At 54.5% G+C, this 26,105-nt stretch overlaps 1 protein-coding gene across 3 annotated transcripts in view; it reads left to right on the top strand.

Moving 5' to 3' along the window:
- Positions 1-26,105, top strand: part of CDH23 (cadherin related 23) — a 363,598-nt gene that overhangs the window by 155,256 nt on the left and 182,237 nt on the right. For all 3 annotated transcript variants that reach the window (XM_028151376.2, XM_054728837.1, XM_054728836.1), the window contains exons 9-10: positions 23,863-23,975; positions 25,747-25,935. In XM_028151376.2, the coding sequence (XP_028007177.2) occupies positions 23,863-23,975; positions 25,747-25,935 (302 nt within the window). The remainder of the gene's footprint in view (positions 1-23,862; positions 23,976-25,746; positions 25,936-26,105) is intronic.

Raw genomic sequence — 26,105 nt, 5'->3', positions numbered from 1 at the left:
AGCCTCTCCCTCTGCCGCTGTCAGGTGCTCTGCCTCAGTCAATTAACTGGCTGCCCCATTCAAATATTTGACCAATATCCTGGAAACAGAGATTTCAGGGCAGATATTTTCAGACATTGATTGAAGTGAACAAACATTCTGGCACAGAATAATATATTGCTCATCGTCTTACTCTGCTGGGCTCTGCTTCCTCCCGACCCCCTCCCCAGGGAGTTTCCTTCGTGGGGAAGTGGGGTGGGATCCGGCTGCCTGTTCCCAGCTCACTGCCCTCCCCTTCCTCCCGCTGCCCCTGCGCGAGGACCGCTCTGAAGGACCACATCAGTGCAGCGCTTCTGAATCGTGAAAGCAGAGGCTGAAGGGCATTTCGCAACAACGCCCAGCAGAGCAAGGGTTATTTTAAAGGGGCCAGCGACTGGTTTTCTTCATCATGACGGTGGGAATCGCGAATGTCCACAAGAGCGGTTTAGTTGAGACGTAAGAGACCACTTTGCAACGGGGGCTTGAGTCCTGGGGTGCCGTCGGTCCTCTTAGACATCGGTAGGGACAGCAGATGCGTATCGAGGTCTCGATGAGCCAGCTTCCGTGCTCGGTGGTCTTGGGGAGACAGCCTCTAGAATGGCAATTGGAAAGCCGGGAAGCTGGGGGGCTTGCTGGGAGGTAAGCATAGGAAAAGTTGCTCAGCATTTGCTGACCAGCCGGCCGGCGTTTTCCATAAGGCCCCCCGAGATCCGGGAGACTGAGTGCTGGGGGTGGGCCTGGGGCAGGACCGCCGCCTCCCCAGGCACCGATTCCCGAGGGAGGATGTTAAGTGACTCACGGGTGGGGCATGAAATAGCATCGAATCACACAGTGAGACGGATGTTCCCTTCTCAGTGCTCCCTCAGAATTTCTGTCTCCGTCCGCTGTGTCCAGGAGGAAGTCCAGTTGGCCGCGCACACCTTCAACACCTCCCTAGCCCGGGGCTCCTCTCCCCCTTTAACAAAAAGAGAGCCGGCCGAGCCTTCGGGTGTGAAGCTGGTGCAGCTAAACTCTAACCGCACGGGCTCGTGCTCCCCATTTCACAATCACACCCTGTCTGTGGCCAGTGAACTGGTGTTCCATTTGGCGCATCCTCTCTGAAATAGATTCTTTCAGAATAACGTGTAGAAGAATAAAATGAATCAAATTAAAGAAAAATAGTAAATAGTAATAATCCAAGTTGCATGCCAATATGGCAAAAATTGGGAGGATGGCATCCAAATGACCGAAGATTGGGCACGTCTGACGTAGGGGAAACCTGAGCCTTTCGTTATCCATAGACTGAGTGGGGTGACCGCTCACAGGGCTTCCGAGCGTCACATCAATACATGCAGAGTGCTCCGAACAGGCCTGGCACCGGGCAGGAGCTCAGGAAATAGCAGCCCTCTGTTAACAGGAGCACAGCAATGCAGCCACCTTGGAAACGGGGGAGCGTTGGCACCCACGAGGTGGTATTGTCGGTACTGCCATTGGGATGAAGGATGGGTGAGTTCGCAGGCAGGGCATTCAGGACGGGAGGGACCAACAGGAATGAAGGCCAATGAGAGGTCTAACGAGCAGCGAGCGAACCAACCAGGCTGCAGAGGAGAAAGGGTAGAAGGAGATTTGAAGGGTCTTCAGCAGGGGTCCTCAAACTTTTTAAACGGGGGGCCAGCTCACTGTCCCTCAGACCGTTGGAGGGCCGGACTATAGTTTAAAAAAAATACAACTATGAACAAATTCCTATGCACACTGCACCTATCTTATTTTGAAGTAAAAAAAACAAAACGGCAAAAACACCCGCATGTGGCCCGCGGGCCGTAGTTTGAGGACGCCTGGTCTTGAGGGTCAAGCTAAGGAGTGTGGCTTGTGCCTTTCCGGGCACCTGTGGGTCTTAGAGCACTAGGACGCTCGGAGAAAGGGGCCGTCTGTGAGGCCGCGGGATTCCCATGGGAACCCAGGGTAGACCCTCCTCAGAGCCAGACCTCCTCCTGGGACAAGGAAGTAGAACAGCAAGCGCAGCACACGCTCCTTTCTTACCGCGTCTGTGTCCGTTTCCTAGGACAGTGGTTAAAAAACCAATCACCAGCTCAAACCACAGAAAGCTGTTCTCTCGTGGCTCTGGAGGCCGGAAGTCTAACACGAGTCTTAAGGGCTAAACGCGGATTAAAGGCCTCCATGTGAAAGGTAAACTAGAAAGCTCAAAAAAGGGCACGTGGGGTGTATCTTTGTGACCTTGTGTTAGGAAAGGACTTCTTAGCACCCAGAGAGCACAGACCGTCGCTGGAAAATGATCTACACCAAAGGATTTCCAGTTCAATAGCCATGTATAGACACAGTCAACAACAGATGACACGTGGGGAGACTTGGCAACAATTAAAACCAACAAGGGACTATGCCTAGAAAAATATAAGGAATTCCTATACATTCATTAAAAAAAGGTTGAACGTTGAATGGAAAATTAGGAAAAGGCATTTACAGATGGGAATCCCAGTGGCTAGTGGACATATGTAGAGCTACTGGAACTGACTGGAAACCAGAGAAATGCAGACGCACTACCGTGACCACCTCTTCACCCCCTTCAGCCAGGTCCCCCGGCTGCCTGTCCCTGTGTGTTCCAGGCGCTAAGAATGGGTTTTAAAGATGAGTATTTTTGCAACTGATCTGATGGTAGCAAACACTGTCTTTGAACATTATGTGAAATATTCTTCCCTGCCACCAAAATCCCATTCTTCTCCTTAGTAGACCTGTATGACAGAAAATCGTGCTTAATTATTACTGTATTTCTAATGTCATCAAGAAGTTCTGTGGAAGTTCATTTTCTCTCTTGTTAAATAAGTACCCACACACACGGTGTCCTCTATTTTACTGTGGCCTTTGACAGAAAGGACTAACAAATACACTAATAAATACACTGTATCTGCCGTGGCCCGTGGTTCAGTGGTTAGAGCACCAGCCCATGCACTATAGGGTCGCAGGTTTGATTCCCGACGCACGTGTCAGGGTGAGTGCTGGAGGCAACCAGTCGATGTGTCTCTCTCACATCGAAGTTTCTCTCTCTCTCGCCCCCCCCCCCTTTCACTCTCTCTGAAACGCAATGGGGGGAAAAATATCCTCAGGTGAGGATTAACATGATCTCATTCATATGTGGAATCTAATGAACAAAATAAACTGACAAACAAAATAGATCCAGGGACAATGAAGCATGCAACGGACTGGTGTATTTCAGAGGGAAGGGGGAGTGTGGGAAGAGATTGCCCAAAGAACTTACATGCATGTATGCATCGCCCATGCACAGACAATAGTGTGGGGAAGGCCAACGGAGGGGCAGGAGCAGGTTGAAGGGGTCAGTGGAAGGGGGCGGGGAACGGGACATCTATAAAACTTTCAACAACAAAGATAAATTAAAAAATAAAATAAAAACACAGAGCTTGAAAGAAAAAGAATACACCGTATCAGTTAGAAGCCACGTACTATTAGGCTAAGTCACATGATATCATTTTTGTAGGTCAAAAATGATCAAATGTCAGCAATTCCATATTATTCAACTTAACAGATGTATATACAGCAAAAATAGATCAATCTTTAAAACCTAGTATTGAGTGACAGAAGAAATAGAATGGAAAAGCATTACACCATGTCTGTGAGTAAAAAATAATCAATAGCAACCGCAGGCATTTAATAACAATACATGCATGTACCGGGGCATTTAGCAAAGCACTGGAATTGATACTTCTTTGGGAGAAGAGAGGAGGTAAGGTGGGGGTATAAAAAGGAAAACCCAACTGTAATAACACTGCCACCATTCAATGGGTAATTGCCATGTACTTGGCACTGCTTTAAGCAGCTCATTACTCCTCACGGCACCCCAGCGAGGAAGGCACTATTATCATTGTCCCACTTTACAGATGAAGAAACTGAGCTCAGAGAGGTTAAGTAGCTTGCCCAAGGCCACTCAGCTTGTACACGTTGGAGCCAGGATTTGGACCCAGATAGTTTGGGCCTCAGTTTTGGAGATCAAATCTGAAGTCCAATGAAGTGAGTATGGTTCAGAGGGGTACAGGTGGACCCAAGAGATCTGAAACAGCAAACCCCCTTTTATCTGAATACTGCACCCACTCCATGCCCAGGAAATCCCTGCGGTTTCTTTCTCGTCTTCTCCAGAAGTCAGAGCACCTCCCTCCGCCTCTGGCCAAAGAGTTAGGAGGCATGGGCCCTGTGGCTGCATTGACTCAACCTGGAGTGATGGGCTCTGCCATCCACAGGACAATGACCTGCGAGGTGCCCTGGGGAAATGGCTCCTGCATTGGCATGCTGCGGGAGCGGCTAGGAGCTGTGGATCAGATAGGTCTGAGTTTAATCCTGGCTTCAAGTTCAGCTGCCTGTGCGACCTTGACAGATCACCTCTGTAAACAGACGTAAAAACACCGGCTTCCAAGAGGGGGCAGTGCTTCGCACAATGCCTGGCTTTGGTAAGTGCTCAGTAAACTGCTGCTGTTCAGGGTTCGTTGACATCACCTAGGGGACGAGGCTGCTTTCATTGTACCCTCTTGAAAGAGGGGCACTTGGGAAGAGCAGGGAGGAGCCTGCATCATCCTGCTTACCTCGTCTGCCTGCTTCCCCGTCGTCTCTCTTTCTACCCGCTCCCTTTCTCCAAACCTCGTCTTCCCACTCGCCGCCTCCTTCAGCCTTCCCTGACCTCCCAGGTTGCATAATCTGCTTAGCTGACAGGAGCAGGTTGGTCACCCCATTCTGTTTCTTATGGGGAGGTTCGTGCGCCCCAACCAGCTCAGGATCCATTTTCTCTCTGACCTGCCATCCCCCACCCCGTGCCCAGGACCCTGTCACCTCTGGGCCTTGGCCACCTGGGTGGCTCAGGAGTTCGCAGGCATCTGCCTCCTTTGCCTCACTCTCTCCCTCCCCATCACGGTGATCACTGAGTCTCCTGGAACCCACACGTCTGCAGGTCCCGAGATGGGAGCCGCTAAACCTCGAAGGCCTGTGCGGGCCCAACCACGTCACCCCAGAACCCAGAAAGAAGCCCTCCTTTCCACAGGGGCTCGTGTGGCCTGAGCAGCTGCCAGGCCCTTCGCCTGTTAGCCATCAGCAGAATGACTGCAGGGAGGGGCGGCCTTCCCACTGCCCAAGAGGACATGGAGGCCGACCGGGTGGGGCCTGCCCGGGATTGGCCAGCTCCTGGGTGGCACCGAGCCACCCACATCCCATATCCAGGACCTTTCGGTCACACCCCACCACCTCCACCCAGAGGCGACCACCTAACGTCCACATTTTTACCATGAAATCCTCCCCCACTCATTTTCCCCGGAACCTAAGCCCACACCAGCCACCTTCCCTCCACGGCCCTAAGACTTCGAAGAGCTGGCTGGGGCTTGGCTGGCGTGGAGCCTGGCTCTGGGCAGCCCTCCTGTGATTAGCACTGATTTTCTCTGGCCCCGAGAGCGGTGCCTTCTGCCTGGCACAGTGTGGGCTCAGCGGGGAGAAGGGACTGGCCCAGGGAGAGAGCAGAAGACAGGAAGCCACCAGGACCCCACTTCTCGTGCGGCCGTAATTAGGATGTAGTGGACCCCACCCTCGGATGTCATGCAGGGCCTTCTCCGGAAGTGGCATCTTCTGCTTACAACGAGCGCTGTCAGCATCCGCATTTCACAGGTGAGGAAACAGACTCACTAAGGTTATGTCACAGGAGGGTCATGCCAGGCCAGGAAGTGGCAGGTCTGTGTGAGTCTGAAGTCCACGTGTTTTCCACGGGGCCACCCTGCCTCCCTGGTTGTCATGACAACTCTGTCCCGTACAGACCCTGCCTATGCTGTTCTCTCTTTATAGACGGGCAAACTGAGGCTTGGAGAGCTCAAGAAACTCAAGCTCACATGGATGGTTACGTGGTAGATGCTAGACTGGCTCCTGGTCCTGTCTTTATTCTGTCCACTACACATGAACTTTCCCATCCATATCTGGACACTCCCCCACCCCCCCACCCCAGTCTGGGCAGTAGAAGTGTAACTAGGAGAGGATATGAGGGGGTGCCCTGGCTTGGCATGAGAAACAGATGGGAGGCCTGGTTGTTGGAGGGGTCAAGAAGGGTCAAGTTGCAGAGTGTTAGGCCAATGTGATGTGTTGGGCAGGAGGGAGCCATGAAGGGTCTTATTGGAGCAGTGAAGTGCTGGCTGGTATCTTACAATGCCCACTTGTGCAGCCCACCCGCCCGGTGGCCCACCTCCCCGCTCCCAGCCCCGGCCCGCCTCCCACCGCTCCTCCCTCGCAGGTTGGGGACATTCGGTTGCTGAGGTCAGGTCTTTGTTTGAAGGACAGATAATTAATCCCACAAAGTAATCCCCAGCGCACTCTGGCAGATTTATGGAGATCACCTCTGTCCCGGGAACTCTCCTTATCATCTTTCATCCCAGGCAAAGCGAGTGGCTTGTTATATCACAGGCCCCACGCCAACAGGCATTTCATTTAGGGGAGTTCTCCGGTGGAGGGAGATTGATAACGCAGGCCTGGGCGGGAACCCATGGCGGTCCTGGCCAGGGCGGGAGGGACCGAATGGGTATCATCACACCTCCTTCCCCCTTGCCCCTTCATCTTCATCTTTCTCCACTGGGGGCCCAGTTTCCTGGAGCTCACCTGTCACAGGCTGCAGGGACCCAGATCTTGTCCAGTTCAAACCTCCCAGGTCATAGATGAGGAAGCTGAGGCCCGGAGCAGTGAGAGAGGCCCCTGTCTCTCAGGCCAGCCCTTTGGCTGCTGTGCCGCAGTCCCCCCCATCACTGTCCTCCCCACCCCATCTGCCCGGAAGCTGCCTCAGGTGCAGGAAGCTGTCAAGGTCTGTCACTGGTAGGGGCGCCTCAAAGTCCCCCATGGTAGTCCTTGGAGCCTGTCTCCCAAGGGAGCTTTTGTGGTTGAGGGGAGGGAGTGGGGCTTGGCAGGGCCTGGGGGTGGAGGGAGCGCTAGTCTTGGAGGCCAGGATAATCTCTTCTAGTCTATTACTCTGCCTCTCACTTGCTGGGCAGTTTGGGGGGCTCTCCTTGTCCCTCTGTGTAACACAAAGAGTTTGAGCTAATTTGATTATTTATAAATATTTATTAGGCACCTCTCATGTACCAGCTCCTGGGGATATAGCCATGAGCAAGACAGATACAGTTGTTGCCCTCACGGAATTTATAGTTAGTGAGGCAGAGTGACAAGGGCTTGCAAGAAAGTAAGTGTGTGTGTGTGTGTGTGTGTGTGTGTGTGTGTGTGTGAGTGAGATGGCGAATGACTGAGCTGGGGTGGTTGGAGAAAGCTCTGTGATTTGGCCACATTTGAGAGGGGCCTGAGCAGCCTGTGGAGCTTTGGAGAAAGTTCCAGGCAGAGGAAACAGCATGTGCAAAGGCCCTGAGGCAAAAAGAAACAGGACATTAGAAAATGGTTCGATGAGGCTAGAATGTGGGAGGGAGCAGAGGATTAGGTGTAGGCCAGTGGTTGGCAAACTGCGGCTCATGAGCCACATGGCCGCGGTTTGCCACTCTGTTGACTAATGAGTTTGCCGACCACTGGGATAGGGGCTTAATCACAAGGAACAACAGCCTGTAATTATTGGAATCGAGAGCCTAGGTCAGTGGTCGGCAAACTCATTAGTCAACAGAGCAGCAAACCGCGGCTCATGAGCCACATGTGGCTCGTGAGCCGCAGTTTGCCGACCACTGGTGTAGGCAGTGAGTTCAGAGAGCTGGACAGGGACTGGTCATTGAGGTATAACAGACCAGGACAAGGAGTTGGGATTCTTCCATTTGCACTGGGAAGACGGTAATGGAGCCACTGGATTTGCATCTCTCTCTCTCTCTCTCTCTCTCTCTCTCTCTCTCTCTCTTTCAATACACACACACACACACACACACACACACTCACCAGAAAGATCTGCTGGGTGGAGAGTGGGCTGGAGAGAGGGCAAGAGGAGGGGCAGGGGACCAGCAGGAAGGCCACTGGTGAGCAGGCGAGAGAGAATCCAGCATCTCATCACGCTCACCCCCTCAGGCTCTGTCCATCTGTCTGCCAGCTGCTCACAGCCCTTCCTCACCACCCGCCCTTCTCCTTTAGGGGTTGGTTGTTGGTCTGAGTCCCCTGTTGCCCTGGCCTCTCGGCCCTGCCCCAGGTCCTCTTTCCCAGGACGCTCAGGTAAAGCTGTGTCCCGGGCTGGCCTCAGAGTTGCTCTCAGCAAACCCCACTACATCCACACTCCTGCTCCCCCCACCCTCAGGAGCAGGGGGCAGGCGGCGGGCACCCCAGAAGTGAAGGGAGGGCCCGGTCACCGCCCAGAGAGCAGGGGACAGCGTGGCAGCGTACAGGACCGCCCTCGCCAACTTGGCAGCCCTTGTCAACAGGAACGGAGCCCGGTGGGGCGGCTCCTTCCTGAGGCTCACACCCGGCCCTCGGTAATTAAAGCCATAAGTCATCTCCCAACGGGGGAGCCGCAGGCTCGGGCTGCCACAGCTGGCAGTGCTTGGGGCTTCGTGCTGGGAGGGAGAGTGGGCACATCTAGGCAGAGGTGGGTGGGGCTGCGATCAAAGACTGCCCTCCTTTCTGGTTTCCGCAGAGGTGGTGGTGGTGGGCTCCGAGGCTCGGCCTGGGGGCGGTGCCAAGAGCTTCGCCACAAACAAAGGGCTCACTTCCTCTTTCCCATGGATGCTGAGAGCCTCAAGCTCGCAAAACACCCCCACAGATGCCCACTGTCTCCAGTGGGATTCTTTGCTCCCCTTCCAGAAGTATCTATTCACAGAGCATGGGGTGGGGGTGCCACAGGGTGCCCACCCATTTGGCTGTGCGGAGGAGTTTCCCGGAGAAACTGCCCTCCTGCCAAGAGAGCAGGGTCTGTAGGCCTGGCCAGCCCTGCAGTGGAGAAGTGCCCCGGACCACGCATCGGAGGTGGCCCCGTGGGAAGGGCCCTGGACGCTGACCCGTGGCCTCTCCGTGTCAGAGAAAGCAGTCAGGGCTTTAAAAGATTTGGGCTGCTGGTCCTCCTCCCAGGCCAAGAAGTCAAGGACGCCTCCCCTTCTCCTGCTTCTCGCTGGCTCAGCAGAAGTTCCTGCCTGCGGGCGCCAAGGGGACAGGGACGTCTCGGGACACCCCTCCCTGCTGGGCTCACTCATCACGCATTCTCAACGCCCACTTGCTTTGGGGCGCTGGGCCAGGACCTAGGGATGTCACGGGACTAACGCTCGAGCTGGGAGAATGGGGACATTCTGGAGGCCGGGCTGCCAGGATGAAATGGGCACCCATGCCACACCCCACACATACATATACATCCCCCCCCACCCCCCACACACACACATACACACACACACACACGTGCACACACACACACACACACACACACACATACCACCTGTCCAGGACGCCTGGCCTTCATCAGAGAAGCAGGGCAAGGATCACTGGCAAATATGAAATATTAACTATTTAGAAAAGTACAGAGACTGATATAGCATCCTCCACGTGCTCACCCTCCCAATAGCATTTGTTGCCATTTCACCGTATTTGCTTCTGATCTTTTCTGCTCTCCTTTTCATTCTTGTATAAGAAATGAAAGTACAGCTACTGTTAAAGGCACTTTTCCCTTCATTCTCAGTGATCTCAGATGCTTGGTCTCTGAGGACTGAGTAGAAAGGGCTACAGCCTGTAACCCTAACGTGGCTTCGAAATGGGGTCCCCGACTTGAACAGGGTCTGGGTGTTTAGGTGACATTAGAGAATCGTTCGTTTTGTTTAGTGTGATGATGGCATGTGTGAGGCATCTCAGAAATCCTTAGAAGACATGTAGACTGTACTTAGGAATGAACTGGAATTTGCTCTAACAACTCCAGAAAAAAGTTGTGGTGGGGGGGTGAGTTTCAAAGAAAATACTGGCAAAATGTTGATGGTTGTTGACTCTGGGTACCGGTACTTCATGGCACTCTTGTCTCTACATCGGTGTATGCGTGGCATTTCCCATTGTGAAATACTAGCTTAAGTGCGGTCCCCGAAGTTGCCAGGAGACCCACCACTGGTCTGGGGTCCACATCTGACTGTGGCTCAGACGAACACCCAGACTTGAGGCTGCCCTGTCTGGTGCCGGCTCTACCTCTAACTCGCTGTGTGATGCTGGCCAAGTCCCCACCCTTGACCCTCAGTTCTCCAGGAGGGGAAGACGTCTGAGCCTCGTGGGCCCTAAGCATCCTTCGTTTTCTATCTCTGGCACCAGACACATCTAATTTGCATGCTCAGAGACCCCATGGAAGGGTAACTGTGGAAGGAGCCCTTCTTACACCTTCAGTTTTCTCCCACCATCCTTTGAGAGAGACTTTGCCAAAAGGGTTCTGTGCCAGATATGTTGGAGAGACGCTGTGTCACAGCATCCTTGTCTTTGTGCAAATCACAACACACGTAAGCGTATTAAAGGCTCTGACAAGTCCTGCAGTTAAGACACCAGTTCCGTGTTTCCCCAATTTGTTTGCCCACGGAACATTTTTCTAAGTTGGCCTTTTCCATACCCCATGCATCAGAGTTCTGGGAACCCCTAACCTTCCTGTTTTCAGTTTGGGGGCTCCTGCCCCATAGGACAAATTTGCCATCTTTTCTTGTGAACGTGATGATTCTGACTCATTTTCAGTAGAACACAAGATTTGTTAATGTTTTCCGTATTGTCCAGTGGGTTTTTGTACTTAAATCTGTAGTTTTTTCCCTCAGTCATTTCCTGATCAGAAACATCTGCTTTGATGTTACACTGTGAGTCACTGACCAGATGTCAGAAAACCCTCCAACATCAGGAACCTGGGCGTGGCACACTCTGGGACCTTCCTGGTGGGGCCCTCAAGAAGCAGTGTTTCTAAGGAGGAGAAGGAGAAAGAACACCGGCTTTGACATCAAAGGCTATGGGTTCAAATCTCAGCTCAGCCGCTTGCCAGCCGTGTAACTTCAGATTCTTTTGCCTCACCTTAGTTGACTCACCCATGAGGTTACTGGAAGGATTAACCAGCATAGTGTGTGTTGAGTGCTGAGTTTCCCTCCTTTTCCAAAAGAATTAATAGTAGCTAGTGTTTATTGAGCACCTACTATGTGCTGAACTAAAAAGGTACATTACCTGCTTTCATCTTCACATCAGCTTATAAATATTACCCTTCCCCCTTAACAACTGAGGAAATTAAAGCCCCGAGAGGGCAGGACACTTGCCCACAGTCACACAGCGGGGAGGAGTGATGCTGAGACTTTCAGCCCTGGTTCTGGCCCCTACAACATCTGCCTCTGCCAAAGAGGTCCGATCCAGATGAAGACGTGTTGACTCGCTGAACCTCAGGAACTTCACCTGCCCGGTCCGTGTTTCTTGGTCCCAGGGTGTGACCTAGACGGCATGATGCCAGGCCCTGTGCATCCTTGGCTGAGTGCTCGTAGGCAACCATAGAATCCTAAGACGGAAGAGTCCATGGGGACTTTCAGGTTCCCTGAAGCCCCAAGTCCCCAATTCCATCCCCCGGGGCCCCCTTAGGGGTCGGGTGGGGGGGATGCTGAGTGTGTGGACTCCAGCCCCCTCCTCCTCTGCTTCAGCCAGGGCAGCTGGCTCTGATTTTGGCTGTTTTATATACTGGGGTTTTGTACAAGATTTTTTCTGATAAGAGGGTTTCCTACTAAAACAAAGACATTTGAAAAACCGCTGCCCGAGAAAAGCCCCCTCTTTTTTAAAACAGGGGAGGACGGTGAGGCCCAGAGAGGTTAAGTAACTTGCCGGCTGTCTTCCTGATCCCCAGGCAGATCTCTGTCCTCTCTCCGGGAGCAGGGCCCAGGCTGAGGCGGGCTTTGCAGCCCTCAGGGAGCCCTTCAAGGTCAGTCCTCTGGGCCAGTGCTGCTCGCTGGTGGCCAGTTTCTATGAAGATAACTGTGTCTGAGGCTGGCTCCCTGAACCTCGTCCGACCACATCTATTTCTGGGCTGCGGAGCCCTGACGGAGCACAATTTGATTCATAAATTACCCAGCTCAAGGTGTGTGTGATGGGCTCTCCTTCACAGATTTGAAAGTCATTCACTCTGGAACTTGCGGCACTTGGGGCTGGAGGGGCGGGCACTGGGGGACTGTGGGGATCGGCGCTCCAGGAGGGAAGGTGGCCGGGAGGTGCGGAGGACTTGGAGTCGGGGAGCACTGCTCTGTGCCCATCATGTGCTCGCTGCCTTGCTGAACCCTTCCGACAGCACAGGAGGCAACGCCTGTTATTATCATCACCCCGCTTTGGCAGGCGAGGAAACCGAGGCTCAGCGAGGTGGAGCCACTTGCCTAAAGCCGTGAAGCTGGGATTTGAACTTGGGGCTCTCCGATGCCCACATTCCTCCCTCGGGATCGTGATGGTGGCAAGACGGGGGACTGAAAAGGGGGCGTTTTACAGGAACAGTTGGACTCTGGGAAATAGGATTGAAAGGGAAGGTTCAGGGCTAACAAGCCTCTTCCCACAACTGGCATCTCACCCCACCCTGCTCCACTTCACCACAGCTTTTCTGTCTACCATTGTCCGGGGCCAGGCACTGCTTGGCTCCGCCTGCCTCAGCACCCGGTTCACCATCCTTGGCACAGACCACTCAGGGCTCAGCACTGCACAGTTTGTAAAGCATTTTCAGATCCCTTATTTCATTGAACCTCAAAATAGCCCAGGGAGCAGGACGGGTGTTCTCGGCCATAATGAGGAAACTGAGGTTCAGAGAGGCCCACAGGCTCACAAGTGTGAATCCAGTCTGCTAACTTCCTGTCGGTGCTTATGAGTTCTTCAGTCGTCTTCTTTACACATGTCCTTTGTCCTTTCCCTGGGGGTGACCAGTCACCCCTACAGATGGTGGGCTCCCTGGGGGCTTTACTCATGCCCCCCAGCTATGCCTGGTACAGAGAGGCCCCGTTTGTGGTAGATGGTTGCTGGTGCCCCACTCCCCAAGAAGCCCCATCCCTCGGGCCTGTCTCTGCCACGTCCCACTGCTGGATCAGCACAGAGGTGCTGGAGGAGGGCGGCGCCCCTCCAAGATGACAAGCAGAGCATACCCCCACTTTGCGCTTCCTTCTCCTTGGGCATCTGATCACTGTCCTCTTTGTTTTCTTAAGTGTCGCCCCTCCTCCTCCCCACCTCGCACTCTCTCTCTAGGACAAGGCCTTTCAGATCATCAAATATCAAACACTTCTTATTCGAGGATTGAGATGGCTTTATCGGAGCCCATCAATCTCCCAGAGCCCTGACACTCTCTTAAGTGCCAAGCCTCAGGTGAGTTATGTGGGCCGGGCCCAGCAGCGGGCACAGCAGGCGGCCCTCTAGGGAGCATGGCGCACCTCGGCTCCCACCCTTAGCCCCAGGAGGGGCCCCCATAGAGGCTGGGCCTGGGTGTTCGGAGCCCACCTGCCCCAGGCCCTGGAGGTGACCACGCTCCAGGCAGGTGAGCCAGCGGGTCCCTAGGGCTCCACAGCCCTCTGCTTTTCTTCTCCTCACCTTGCTCCTCTCCTGGCCAGTCTCCAGCCCCCGGGGCCTAGAGAGCACAGGCTCCACACAGGAGAGACCGTGGCAGCCAGGAGGGACATTTGAGACCTGAAAGACCCAGGTTCCAATCCCAGCCTGGCCACTAAATAACCACATGTCCTTGGATGTGTCATTTCTCCCACTGAGCCTCAGTTTCCTCATCTGATAAATGGGTACCATGCTGCCCTCACAGAGCACTTTGAGAATGCAGTGATCTCATGAGTATGAAAAAACCTGCAAAGCGCTCCGCCAGCAGGCAGAAGCGCGCGTCTTCTCCGACTCGTGGGAGCAGCCTGGCGTGTGGACTAAGCTTACAGGCTCTGGAGCCGGTCAGCCTGGCCGTGAGTCCTGGTTCTGCCCCTTCCCGGCAGTGTGACTTCAGGCAAGTCCCTTAGTCTCTGTGCCTCCGTTTTCTCGCCTGTAAGATGAGAATAACAATAATGGAATAATAAGGATGCCGGTGAGGATGCTCTGCCTGGCGTTGCCATGAAGAGTCACTGACTAATGCGTGTGAAGTGCTTAGCGCCTGGCCCAGCACACAGTGGGCCCACCGGCAGTGGCCCTGGAGTCACCCCTTTTCCCACTACCATCACCCAATCCCTGCCCTCATCGCCACAGGCCTTCCTGCCTCCGGAGACTCCTCGCTGCTCGGACAACATCCCAAACTGCTTTCCTGCCATTCGAGGCTCCCGCCTCCTGACGTCAGTCACTCCTGACACCACTTCCTGGGAACTCTGTTCCTCCTTTTGGCTCCGCACCTATGAAGCCATCGTCCCCCCTCCATCCTTTTGTTCCTACTAGTCCTCCGGACAGGACTGCCCTCTCCGTCTCCATACTCACCCACAGCCTGCCCCCAAGGCCCAGCTGAAGGAGCCCTCCTGCACCAGCCTCCCCCGCCCCACCGTGAGCTGCCCTCAGCAGGGCTGGGCACCTTTTTGGCACGGGTCCTCTTTCCTCATTTAGACTGGATGCCGCTTGGGAGCAGAGACCTCATCTCACGCTGCTCAGCCTCTCCAGCGCCTTGCAAACTCCCTCAAGCAAATGCCTTCCTTCGTGCTGGCTGATGTGGCAGTGACGAGGCAGGAAAGGTCCCTGTCCTCGGGAAACCAAGTTCAGCACATTGTCGTTAGCGATCGTGACAGCCCAGGTAGAGGAAGAATTACTACAGCGACTTCATTTCCCAATCAGCCTGCATCTAGCTCCAACTTAGAAAACAGAGGCACGGGGCATCAAACCTTGGGAATTTCTTTGTGGTAAAATTTACCGTTAAAAGTGTACAATTCAGTGGCATTAGGTACAGTCACATGGTTGTACAACCATCACCACCGACTAGTTCTAGAACTTTGGGGATTATTCTTTAAAGGAACTTGTATTTATTTATTTTTTATTTTTTTTAATATATTTTATTGATTTTTTACAGAGTGGAAGGGAGAGAGATAGAGAGTTAGAAACATCGATGAAAGAGAAACATAAATCAGCTGCCTCCTGCATACCCCCACTGGGGATGTGCCCGCAACCAAGGTACATGCCCTTGACCGGAATCGAACCTGGGACCCTTGAGTCCGCAGGCCGACGCTCTATCCACTGAGCCAAACCGGTTAGGGCTTGTATTTATTTTTAGCAGAAGTAATCAATAAAGTCAAAAGAGAAAAGTTGAAATTATTCTAGAACAATTGTTCTCAACCAGGAGTGATTTTGTCCCGTTCCCCGCCCCCCCCCCCCCCGCCCCCGCCGGGGAACATTTGGGCAATGTGTGGAGGTTTTGGGTTGTCACAGCTGGGTAAAGGGGGGTTTCTGGCATCTGGCTAGAGCAGTGATGGGCAACCTTTTGAGCTCGGTGTGTCAAACTTCGCCAAAAAACTGAGCATAACTCGGGTAGTGTGTCACTTTGAGGAAAAAAACATTATTTCGCAAATGTTTCATCCTCAGGAGCAGCAAATGTTTCATCCTCGGCATGCGGGCCGCGTGTCATCAGAAATGGCTACGCGTGTCAGTGCTGACACGCATGTCATAGGTTCGCCATCACTGGGCTAGCGGTTAGGGATGCTGCTACACATCCCCTAGTGCACAGAGCAGGCTCCCACAGAGAGCTCTGCAGCCCAGGGTGGGTAGTGCTGAGGGTGGGAGCCCCGTCCCAGGATCTACCCTCAAAGACCGTCTTTATACCAGAGTCTCAATAGCTCACTCCTACTAGCAGTTCTGTGCTTACACAGGGTGGGGAAAGTAGGTGTACAGTTGTGAGTCCACGAAACACAGTTTATTCTGCTATTATTGTGTATTAATTTTTGTTTTATTTTCCACACGAACAACTTTTGCCCGGCCTTGTTATTTTTCAACAACAACAACAAAAAAATTGTCTTACCAGAACTCTGGTATTTGGTGACTCCTTTAAAGAATGTCTTAAGCATTTGTCTTTTTAAGCCACAAACTTCTCTTCTGCAGCATTATTTCCAGTGGCTGACCACATCTCCTATTATAACTTATTTAGCCAATCCCCTAGTGTTGGCCGCTTAGCTTGTTCCCGATTTCCCTTATTAAATGGTGAGATGGTCATACCTACATTTGTGGGCACATCCATGATTTTCCCTTTGGAGAAATCCCCCCCCTCCGTTGCAGAGTAAAGGTTTTTTGGGATGTGGGGGAGATTCCGACCTGAGCCACAGCCCCACTGCAGTGTCCTCGGAGGACCAGGGGCCGCCCGGAGGCTCCCCACCTGCAGGGAGCCAGGCACTGCTGTGTGAGCGGGCACGGCTTGGCCCTTAGCAACCCTCACATAATAGGCTTTCCTCTCCTCGGCTACTCAGGTTAATGTCTCATAAATTGGAGCCTGTTATTAGCAAATTAATCAGAGTCCAGTTTGTGGTCTTATTAGGAGAGGTGATCATTTGTTGGTTTAAGTGAGCTTGATGAAAACCGCCGTCCTGTGAACCGCCTGCAAGACAAGCGGCTGCAATTTCCACCTGTTCGAGGGCCTCGAAGGTTGTCTTTCCCCGACCGGACAGGAATGACTGTAATTAACTGAGCTGCGCGCGGCTCGCACCAACATCGTCCTGTGTATCGGGAGGTGTCACAGCCCAACTGGAGCTGCTAACTGGCTGACCCCTCCTCATGGCCCTCCTCATAAATCCCCGGTACCGTCTGCCCCACAGCCTTTTACCCCCGCCGCAGAATCGCCCAGACGCCCCTGCTTCAGTCCAGTCGTTCAAAAACCATTTGTTGAGCACCTGCTTGGGGGAGCCAGTCCCCGCCCTCGGGGGCTTACATTCCAGTGGTGGGAGAGGACAATGAGCAGACACATGAACGTGAAGAGAGGTTCAGACACGAAAGTGCTTTGAAAGAAATAAAACAACAGTGGAGTAGCGAATCACGGGGTGACCGTGGCACGGTGGGGTGGCTAGGGGGGGCTCCTCTGTGGAGATGATACTTGAGCTGAGACCTGAATGCAGATGAGGCCCCCAGCAAAGGCCTGCAGGGAGAAGGCTCCAGGTGGCTTCAGGAGACGCTTAGGGGAGGGGGCGGGCCTAACCCTCCCCCACCTCAAGGGTCCAACAGGGGCGGGGGAGACACAGCCTGAGACCTAGTGTCTCCCCCATTGAAAGCCGAGGTAACCCACACCGCTGGTTGCCATATGTTGGTCACAAAGCCGCTGAATGCAGCCCAGCCCAGGACGCCAGCCCCTTTTGTCAGCAGGCAGCTAAGTGACAATTTTTAATTCATAAGATCTCTTCCAAAGCCCGTGTCTCAGACGGGCTCCCAATTTTCATTATACGGTGATACAGTTCTCCGCCCGACACAATTACACGGCTCCGCTGGACATTGATCGCGGCTTAGGCTGCGCACACAGCTGTTTCGTGCCCCTCCACCCCCCCGCCCCCGGCAGCGGGGAAAGGAACATCCCAGGGCCTCCGGTAGGATGTGAACTCTTTAATTTGGTGAGAGCTGAGCTGAAGTCCTTGCTCCACCCCTCACTGCCGGGAGGACCCAGTGCCAGTCATTCTCTGTGCCTTAGTTTCCTCATCTGGAAAATGGGGATAACAGGACCCATCTCATGGGCGTTTTGTGAAATGTGAAAAACATGCATGCAAAACCCCTCACCAGGCGCCATACATGTTGGCTATTGTGGGGGAGCCCCTCACGGCTCATTCTGGATGACACAGGCCACCGTGGGGACTCACCTATCTGGTTGTTGTACTCACAAAGCAGGCAGGGCAGGGAAAGAAGCAGTGGGGACCAGAACACGCGCCGCCTCTGTCAGGACCACACCTAGTCCACACACAGCCCGGGGAGGGGGGGCCGTTACCCACACTTCACAGAGGAGGGATGTGGCTCAGCGGGTTAGAGGTTTGCAGGGGTCTCCCAGCTCAGAAGTGGCAGTTGTCATTGGCACCTGGGTCTGTGTTCAGTACGTGAGTTTGTGCACGGGCGGGGGTCTTCGCTGGGGTGTTGATGAGGCAGGCACGTAGACTCCAGGCAGCGTCCATGACGAACAGAGAGACCACCCGAGGGAAGGGGTGCAAATCCCAGTTCTGCTCACTTCCCTGGGCAGGGAGGTCCCTGACTCTGGGCCTGGGGAGAGCCAGGTGAGGGATCAGGGTCCCCCAGGTCATCTCATCCAGCCCCCTGCCTCCCTTCAGGGACTTGCATTTGAGCCGATAAGGGCTTGGCGCAGAAGCCCAACTAGATCCTGAGGTCTTTCTGAGCTCTTCTTTTGTGACCCACAGCCCAGCACCAGGCCAGGCCCACAGGGTGCCCACCCAGTGTGTGCTCATTGTCCTTCCTAACCGCTGTCCAAGGGGAGCAGTCAGGCCACCCAGCGAATGTGTAAGGAGAACCAGGCGAGCCCCAGAGCACCGGGCCGTGTGAGGGTGCCAGCCCCGCGCTGGGCTGGGAGCATTGGGAGCGGGCACAGTGTCCAGGACCGGCTTCCCGAGGCCGGCGGCATTGGCGGTGATGGTAAGAACGGGAAGGACCGAGGTGGGAGCCCTTGGTTTTTCTCTAACTCTGAGGGCAGAGCGAGCGGTCGCTGTCAGCCAGCGGAGCAGACAAAGCAATTGAAAGTCATCAGCCTGTGTTCCCACACGCACCACCAGCCACTCACTCACCTGCTTCTCGCAGAGACCCAGCTCGGCTGCGGGTCAAGATGCTGCGGGCGAGATAACAAGGGGACAAGATGTAGAAGTGATGAGATTTGGCAGGGGCCAGGGGGAGGGGCGCCTGGGGAAGGGGAGGGCCTGCCAGCCTCAAAGGGACCAGGAGGTGGGAGGGTGAGCCCCCCGGGGTTCAAAGAGAGAGCTGCCTCCCTGCTCCCCAAGTCTGACCATCTACCCACCTGCACCCCCATCCAGGATCCTCCTCCCACTTCCTCCCCTCTGCCTTTGACCGGCTATCTATGCCTCACGGAAGCCCTTTGCTTGACTCTGCTGCGCCCTCTAGCTGCCACTCCACCTCTTCTTGCTTTTACATCAAACTCTGGGCAGTAGCACTTGCACCCCCTGTCCCCACTTGTGTTCCTCACCGGCCCTCATATCTACAGTCTGACCTAGCTGCTGTGTTTTCATCAATGAGAGAAAGAAGGCTAACCCGCCCCCCCGCCCTTGGCCGCTTTTCATGCTTTTGCAAACTTGATTCACACCCTCTTTCCTGCATATCTGAAGAGGGCTTGGTGCCTAAAGCTTCTAGAGGCCTTGGCTGCCCCCAAGAGAACCAGCAGGGCTGTGATGACCTGCTTCTTCCCTGGGTGTCGGCCTTGAGTCGCCAGTTCCCAGAAGCCTTTGGGGCACTCAAGGTGCAGCCCCTTCCACCCCAGAGCCCCTCCCCTACTAGGTATATCCACACACACCTAGGACAGCACCTGTCGATCCAAGGGAAGCAGCTGCCCTTCTGCTCAGCCATGGGGGCCGAACAGGTGAAAGGCGTGCCTGGTGCGCCTCCCCCAACACCCCCAGTTCCCATGGGACCTGGATAAGAATGTCGGGAGACCAGAGGGCTGCCATGGTGGTATCAGCTTCTAGAATAACAGAGAAACTTGTGTGGGTGGCTGCCAAGCTCACAGCCCCCAGGGAAGAGAGTTTAGTAAGAGGTGGTGATAAGGAAAGGGAGCGAGGAAGTGGCGACTCCCCCTCTCCCCCAGGGGTGAATGACGCAGGCAGCAGAGGCCAGAGCCCTGGGTGCGATGCCTTATATAGGTCTGAAGGTTTTGTACTTGGCCTTGGCCTCAGGGCTGCCAACTTGGGCACATGGACCCTTGGTTGTGAGGCAAGAAGATGGGGTTGACTCAGTGCTCCCACTGAGCAGACAGCTCTAGGCACAGGCTTCTGGGGTGGAGGTGAGGGTGGGGTGGAGGAGGTGACCACATGTTGAAAGCTCCCTATGTGCCAGGCACAGTACTAACTCATTTAATCTTCACAGCAACACATTAAATATTAGTAACTATTGCTACCCCCATTTTACAGACCAGGAAACTGAGGCCCAGCTATGTTAGGTAACTTGACCAAGGTCCCCAGCTAGCAAGTAGCAGAGCTGTGATCTGAACCCATTCGGTCTGCCTCCAGAGGGCATAATCTTAACCACCGCTCTACTCCACTCTGTGCTGCTTTTCTTCAGGGGCCTTAGCTCAGCAAGCACGTATACGTTCAATAGTGTGATTACATCATGAACGTTGATGTTGACCATGAGGCTGGAGGCATGAACCTTGCCTGCTTTCCTGTACTGATTCTCCAGCTCCTTGCACACAGTAGGTGCTGCGTATGAATTCACATGAAGGAGTGAGCTAATCAGTCAGTCTTTGAATGAGACCTGCTCTTGGCCCTCCCTGTGTGGGGAGCAGGGCTTGCCTCCTGCCCCTACCCCAGCCGGCATCCCAGTGGGTGCTGATGTTGCCATGGTGACAGTAGGACCATTAGAGCCTGTGCCTCATTCAGGAGGCCTTGTCAACTCCCTGGGTGTAACCCTTTCTGGCTGTTGGTCCTGCAAATGATTCTTACTTAGCAGGAGGTTGGGGGGTGAGCTTCACACAGAGATGTGTGAACAGGACGTGTGTGTGTGCGTGCGCGTGTGTGTGTGTGTGTGTGTGTGTGTGTGTGTGTGTTGGGGGAGGGTCCTCAAGTTTGAATGAGTACCCCCTGGGGGATATTTGCCTGCAGGTTTGTTGGAGAAGGTGCCTAGGTCAGAGGAGGGGGTGTTTTATGTCCTGGGACAGACTCTGGGTTTGGGATGGGTAGTGTGGCCATCAGTGGGGGGAAGGTGTTGGGCGGGGGGAGGGAGGGTCCCAGTTGAGAGGACCAAGGTAGGCAACCCTATTGTCCAGACTGAGAACCAAGCACATTGTTCGCAAGGGCCTTCTGGTATGTGGATGATTTATAGGGAAAATCTTGCAAAGGTAAAAATGGAATCGCATTCAGTTAAACATTTGATAGGTTCTTTTATTGGGAAGAATAAATTTATATGCAAATCCGGAATGATGGGATGCTGGAAGTAGGAGCTGGGGTGGGGGTGCTCATGCCTGGAGGGGGGCTGGGCAGCAGAAGGCTCTGAGGCCTTGCCTCGGGGCAGCCCTTCAGCTTGGCATTTAGGGGCTCAGAGGAGCCAGCCCCAAAGGCCCCTGCGACGTCTGTGCTTCACCTCCTCAGTACTGATCACCTTGTGATGTGAATGCTCGGTTGAGGGCGGCATCCCCCACTAGACTGTGTCCCTGGTACATTGTAAGAGCTCGAGAATCGCTTGTTGCATGGATTAGCTGATGATGAGCAGATGAAAGCATGCATCCCCTTGTTTCCCCAGCAGCAGAATTCCCAGCTAAAGAAACTTCTTGTGTTCATGCATGTACAGGCCTCCTTGCAGCCCGGTCCTCCTCACTCCACAAACACAATAGGAGGGTACCCAGGTCTCTCCATGGCCACAGGAGGAAGCTTTAGGCAAGAGGGAGGCTGGAGTGATGTCCCCTCCCAGGCCTGGCCCCACATCAGAGGCCCCGAAGCCCATAGTCTGAGAGTGACAAGAGACCTGAATGGGCTCCGCAGGCATCAGCAGCCTCTCCCCTGTTGGGCCAACCTCTGCAGCGGGGGTCGGGGAGGAGGGGTGCGGGGGCGAGCAGGCCTCTAGCCACCAAACAGGTGAAAGCTGACCAGCATACGGTTGGCCAAGAACAGCCTCTGTCCTAAAGCCTGAAGTTCGAAGAGGAAATTATCTCCCCTCTGCCTTTTCCCTATTTCATTCCAGGGATGATACGATCTCCTACTGTGCACAATCCCTTTACTGCTGGGCAAAGGGAGGAACAGGAAGATATGGCAGCTTCCATGGGTGACCCTTGTATCCACCTGTATGTGTTGAAGGCCTGGTATCAGTTCCCTCTTGTGGAATCAGTATCTACCCACCCCCTTTCCCAGTTCTGCCTGTCCTCCCGGGCCCAGCTCAAACCACACTTACTGAGTGCTCATTTGTGCCACAAGCTGTTCCAAGCTAATATATATATATATATAAGCCCGTTTGCACGGAGATTCGTGCAATAGACCTTCATTCACCTGGCTGCCTGCACCAGTTTTCTGCCGGCACCGGGGACCCAGGCCTTGGCTGTGGCCACTGCCTTCTGCCTTCTTTCAGGGTCGTGGCCGCACCCAACATCCCTGCTAAGGATCGCAGGAGCCGACCCCCAGTGGTTTCCTGCGATCGGTGCAGGCTCCCTGCTGGTGCCCAAGGCCGGGAAAGCCTCGGGCGGCTTTCCCGGCCTTGGGCTCCGCCACACCCTAACGTCCCTGCAACGGTTTCCTGGTGGGCGTGGTTGGTGGACGTGGCTTGGTTGGTGGGCGTGGCTTGGGCATAGTGAAGGTGCGGTCAATTTGCATATTTGTCTATTATAAGGTAAGATACACACACACACACACACACACACACACACACACACACACACTAGAGGCCCGGTGCATGAATTCATGCATGGGTGGCATCCCTCTGGGTGGCCTGCAGGGATCAGGCCAAAACCCACAGTCCAATGCCGCCTGTAGCTTCTACCTGCCACTCCCACTCATCCCAGCCCCACTGTGCCTGCTGCGGACTTTTGACCAATCAGTCCCGTTCGGGAGAGGCTCACACTGCCACAGCAGTGCTTGCCAGCCATGAGCCCTGTGTCTGGCGCCCTCCCAAGGGGAATGGCCTGCAGGATCGGGCTGAATCCGGCTCTCCGATATCCCCCGAGGGGTCCCAGATTGTGAGAGGGCGCAGGCCAGGCTGAAGGACCCCACCAGTGCAGGATCAATCAGACCAGGGAGGGACCACGGGAGGGCTCCAGGGCGTGTTCGGCCCATCTCGCTCAGTCCCAATGGGCAGGACCACAGCAGCAAGCTAACCTACTGGTCGGAGCATCTGCCCCCTGGTGGTCAGTGCACGTCATAGCGAGCGGTTGAGCGGCCTTAGCATATCATTAGCATATTACACTTAGATTGATTGTTCAGTTGTTCTGCCATTCGGTCTATTTGCATATTACCCTTTTATTATAAATTATATTGCATATATCATTTAATTCTCATAACCCTATGAGGTAGACCCATTATTATTCCCATTTCACAGATAAAGAAACCAAGACACAGAGGGGTGAGATAAGTTGACCAAGGTCATTCAGCTGGACAGTGGTGTAGGGAACCTATGCCACCCCTTCCGTGAAGCTTTCCTTCTTTGAGCCTTCCCCTGTGTGAACAGCCTCCCTCTGCTATGAACTCAGAGATGCTGATTCTTACGGGTGTCAAAGCTCCCTTGCCAGGCTGCAGGTGCTTTAGAGTCAGAATCCCTGGCCCCCCACAGCACCAAGCACAGGGCCTGGCCATGCGCCCCCTGCCCAGGGGAGTGCTATGTGAATGAATGGCAGTGAGTGGGTGAGTATGTGGGTGAACCAACACACTGGTTAGTGAGGAAGAGAGGAGAGAAGAATTGGGATTTTCCCAGGTAGACAAGTGAACGCAGCCTGCTGGGAAGGGTTCAAGGGCAAATGCAGGGGCCCAGGTGGGCTGGGAGCAGCCACTCTTCAGGAGCATGCTTGCTGCTGCGTGTCAGCACGGGCCAGGGACCTTGAGGGAGAGCTGTCAAAGGCTCTGTCTTCAGGGGGCTTTTAGGCTGGGTGGGAAGATTACACAAGCACCCAGGAAGCCACGGAAGCACAGTGGCTACTGCCTGTGGCTGTGCATCCCCGTGTCCTCCCTTGCACTCCCGTGTCCTCCCGTGCACTCCAGAGCTCTTTCCATCCTCTTTAATCCAGCCTCCATTTTAAGGGACTGACTCATCCTTAACACTCAAAAGGAGCCGTGGTCCCAGCCCCAGGTCCGCCTGTCCTGGGCCCCAGTCACACCCAGAATGCTTCTCTCCTTGCAGGGAATACCAACAGCATCTTTGCCCTGGACTACATCAGTGGAGCGCTGACCCTGAATGGTCTGCTGGACCGGGAGAACCCCCTGTACAGCCATGGCTTCATCCTGACGGTGAAGGTGAGAACCCGGAAACCTCCATCTGGGTAGAGGGGATCCCCACGCCGTGGTGCCAGCCTCCAGCAGTGTCCGAGGTGTGGGCGCCCAGGAAGCACATTGCTTCTGCTCTCTCACCCGGTGCTGATTCCTGGGGCTCACGCCAATGAGTATCAGGTGTAGGCTATGTCAGGGGCCTTGCTGGGAACATAGTAGGTGCTCATATCGTGGTCCATACTGTTATCCATAACTCCAGGTTCTCTGCTGTAGCCACCTCAGATGCTTATGTTTACCCCATTTCTGGGTTTTGTCCCATTTCTAATTCTCAGGGCTTCCCTGGGCTATTGCCTTGTTAGGACACAGCTGTGCAGCAGGGAGGGGTGGCAGCTGCAGAGGCCCCCACCCCGGAAGGTGTGGTGGAGCACCAGCCCCGCCGCCCCCCTCCAGCCCCTGTAGCCACCTGCCTCTATAGCCAGTTTTAATTAAACCAGTGACTTGCTGAGCCATTCCCTGGGAAACCCATTTAGGGCATGGATCCTGCCTCGGCCACACGGGTCCTTCCCTGCCCCAGCCTTCGACTGAGGGCAGGAGGTGGCACTAAAGCTGAGGAGAGAGCTCCGGGAAGAAGGTCCTTCCGTTGGTATGGGGAGGACGTGGCAGCCCAGCCTGGCTCCTAACTGCTCTCCGTGACCTTGAGAGGGCCTGGGGCAGTGATGGGGAAAGGAGCCCCTTCTCCCCACTGGCTCCTTCCTCTCACCTGATAGGCGAGTGTGGGCCAACACGGCCTTTCCACCACCAGCACCAAGCCCGTGGGCCCTTCCCAGCCTTCCTTCCTGTGGAGCAGCAGCTCCAATGGGAGAGCTGCTTCCTAGTCCCCTTGCAGCCACCAGCTCACTGCGGGACCCTGAGCTCCGTCGTCCATCTTTATAGAAGACTAGAGGCCCGATGCACGAAATTCGTGCAAGAGTAGGCCTTTGCAGCCACAGCGGCTGCCTCGATCCCTCCCTCGCAGCCGCTGCGGCTGCCTCAATCCCATGGCTGCAGCCCCGGCTTCGTCTGGAAGGTCATCTGGAAAGACGTCTGGACGGCCATTCGGTCAATTAGCATATTACGCTTTCATTATTATAGATGTTAGGGTGAGGTCCCAAACTGCCCTGTGAATCCAGATCCCTTGGGAGCTGGTGAAACATGCCTAGTCACGGGCCTCTTGCCCAGAGACGCTGGTTCAGAGGTTGGGGTGGGGCTGGGAAGGTATTCTGGGGCTTGGGGGCTCTTGTCTCGAGACTGGACACCAAGGTATCTGATTCCATCTACTCCTGAGTCTGATCCACACCCTCACAGTGCCTAGCACAGTGTTCAGTCCATAGCAGATGCTGAATTAAGTCTTGGTTACATGACATGCCAGCACAGAAATTCTTGGCCTCAGTTTCATCATCTGCCAAATTGCATACTCTCCCTTTGCCCCTTGATGAGCCCCCAAATCTGTCTTATCCTCTCCACCCCACCTCATTCCCTTGGTTCCAGAATCCTACTGCTTGAGTTTGACACCTGCAGTGGCTGTGTGTCTTTGTACAAGTTACTTAACCTCTCTGAGCCTCAGTTTTCCCATTGGTAAATGGGGGTCAGTACAATGGGAATGCTAATGATAGGCTCTTCCTCCTGGGGCTGTGGAGAGGATGAGATGGGATAATTCACCTAGAGCGCTGTGCCCAGCGTTGAGAAAGCCCTGGGGAACGATAGCTGTTATTGTGATCATGGCTGCCTTCATCCTGAAGTGTTTGTCCGCTGTCTGCAGGGCACAGAGCTGAATGATGACCGCACCCCCTCCGACGCCACAGTCACCACGACCTTCAACATCCTGGTTATCGATATCAATGACAACGCCCCGGAGTTCAACAGCTCCGAGTACAGCGTGGCCATCACGGAGCTGGCGCAGGTCGGCTTTGCCCTCCCCCTCTTCATCCAGGTGGTGGACAAGGACGAGGTGAGCCCCTGGAACTATGGCCCATCTAGACCCACCACCCTGCCTGGGAGGGGCACCTGGCATCTCTGTGCCACAGCCCCGCCCCTGCTGTGTTCTGAGGATAAACAAGGCTGCAAGAATCAGTAGTCTCTAACTTTCCGACTACTCCCTACCCCCTGCAAAAAAAACGT

This window comes from Eptesicus fuscus, chromosome 17 (genome assembly GCF_027574615.1).
Source record: "Eptesicus fuscus isolate TK198812 chromosome 17, DD_ASM_mEF_20220401, whole genome shotgun sequence".
Taxonomy (NCBI): domain Eukaryota; kingdom Metazoa; phylum Chordata; class Mammalia; order Chiroptera; family Vespertilionidae; genus Eptesicus; species Eptesicus fuscus.
This window is presented reverse-complemented; position numbering and strand designations above follow the sequence as displayed.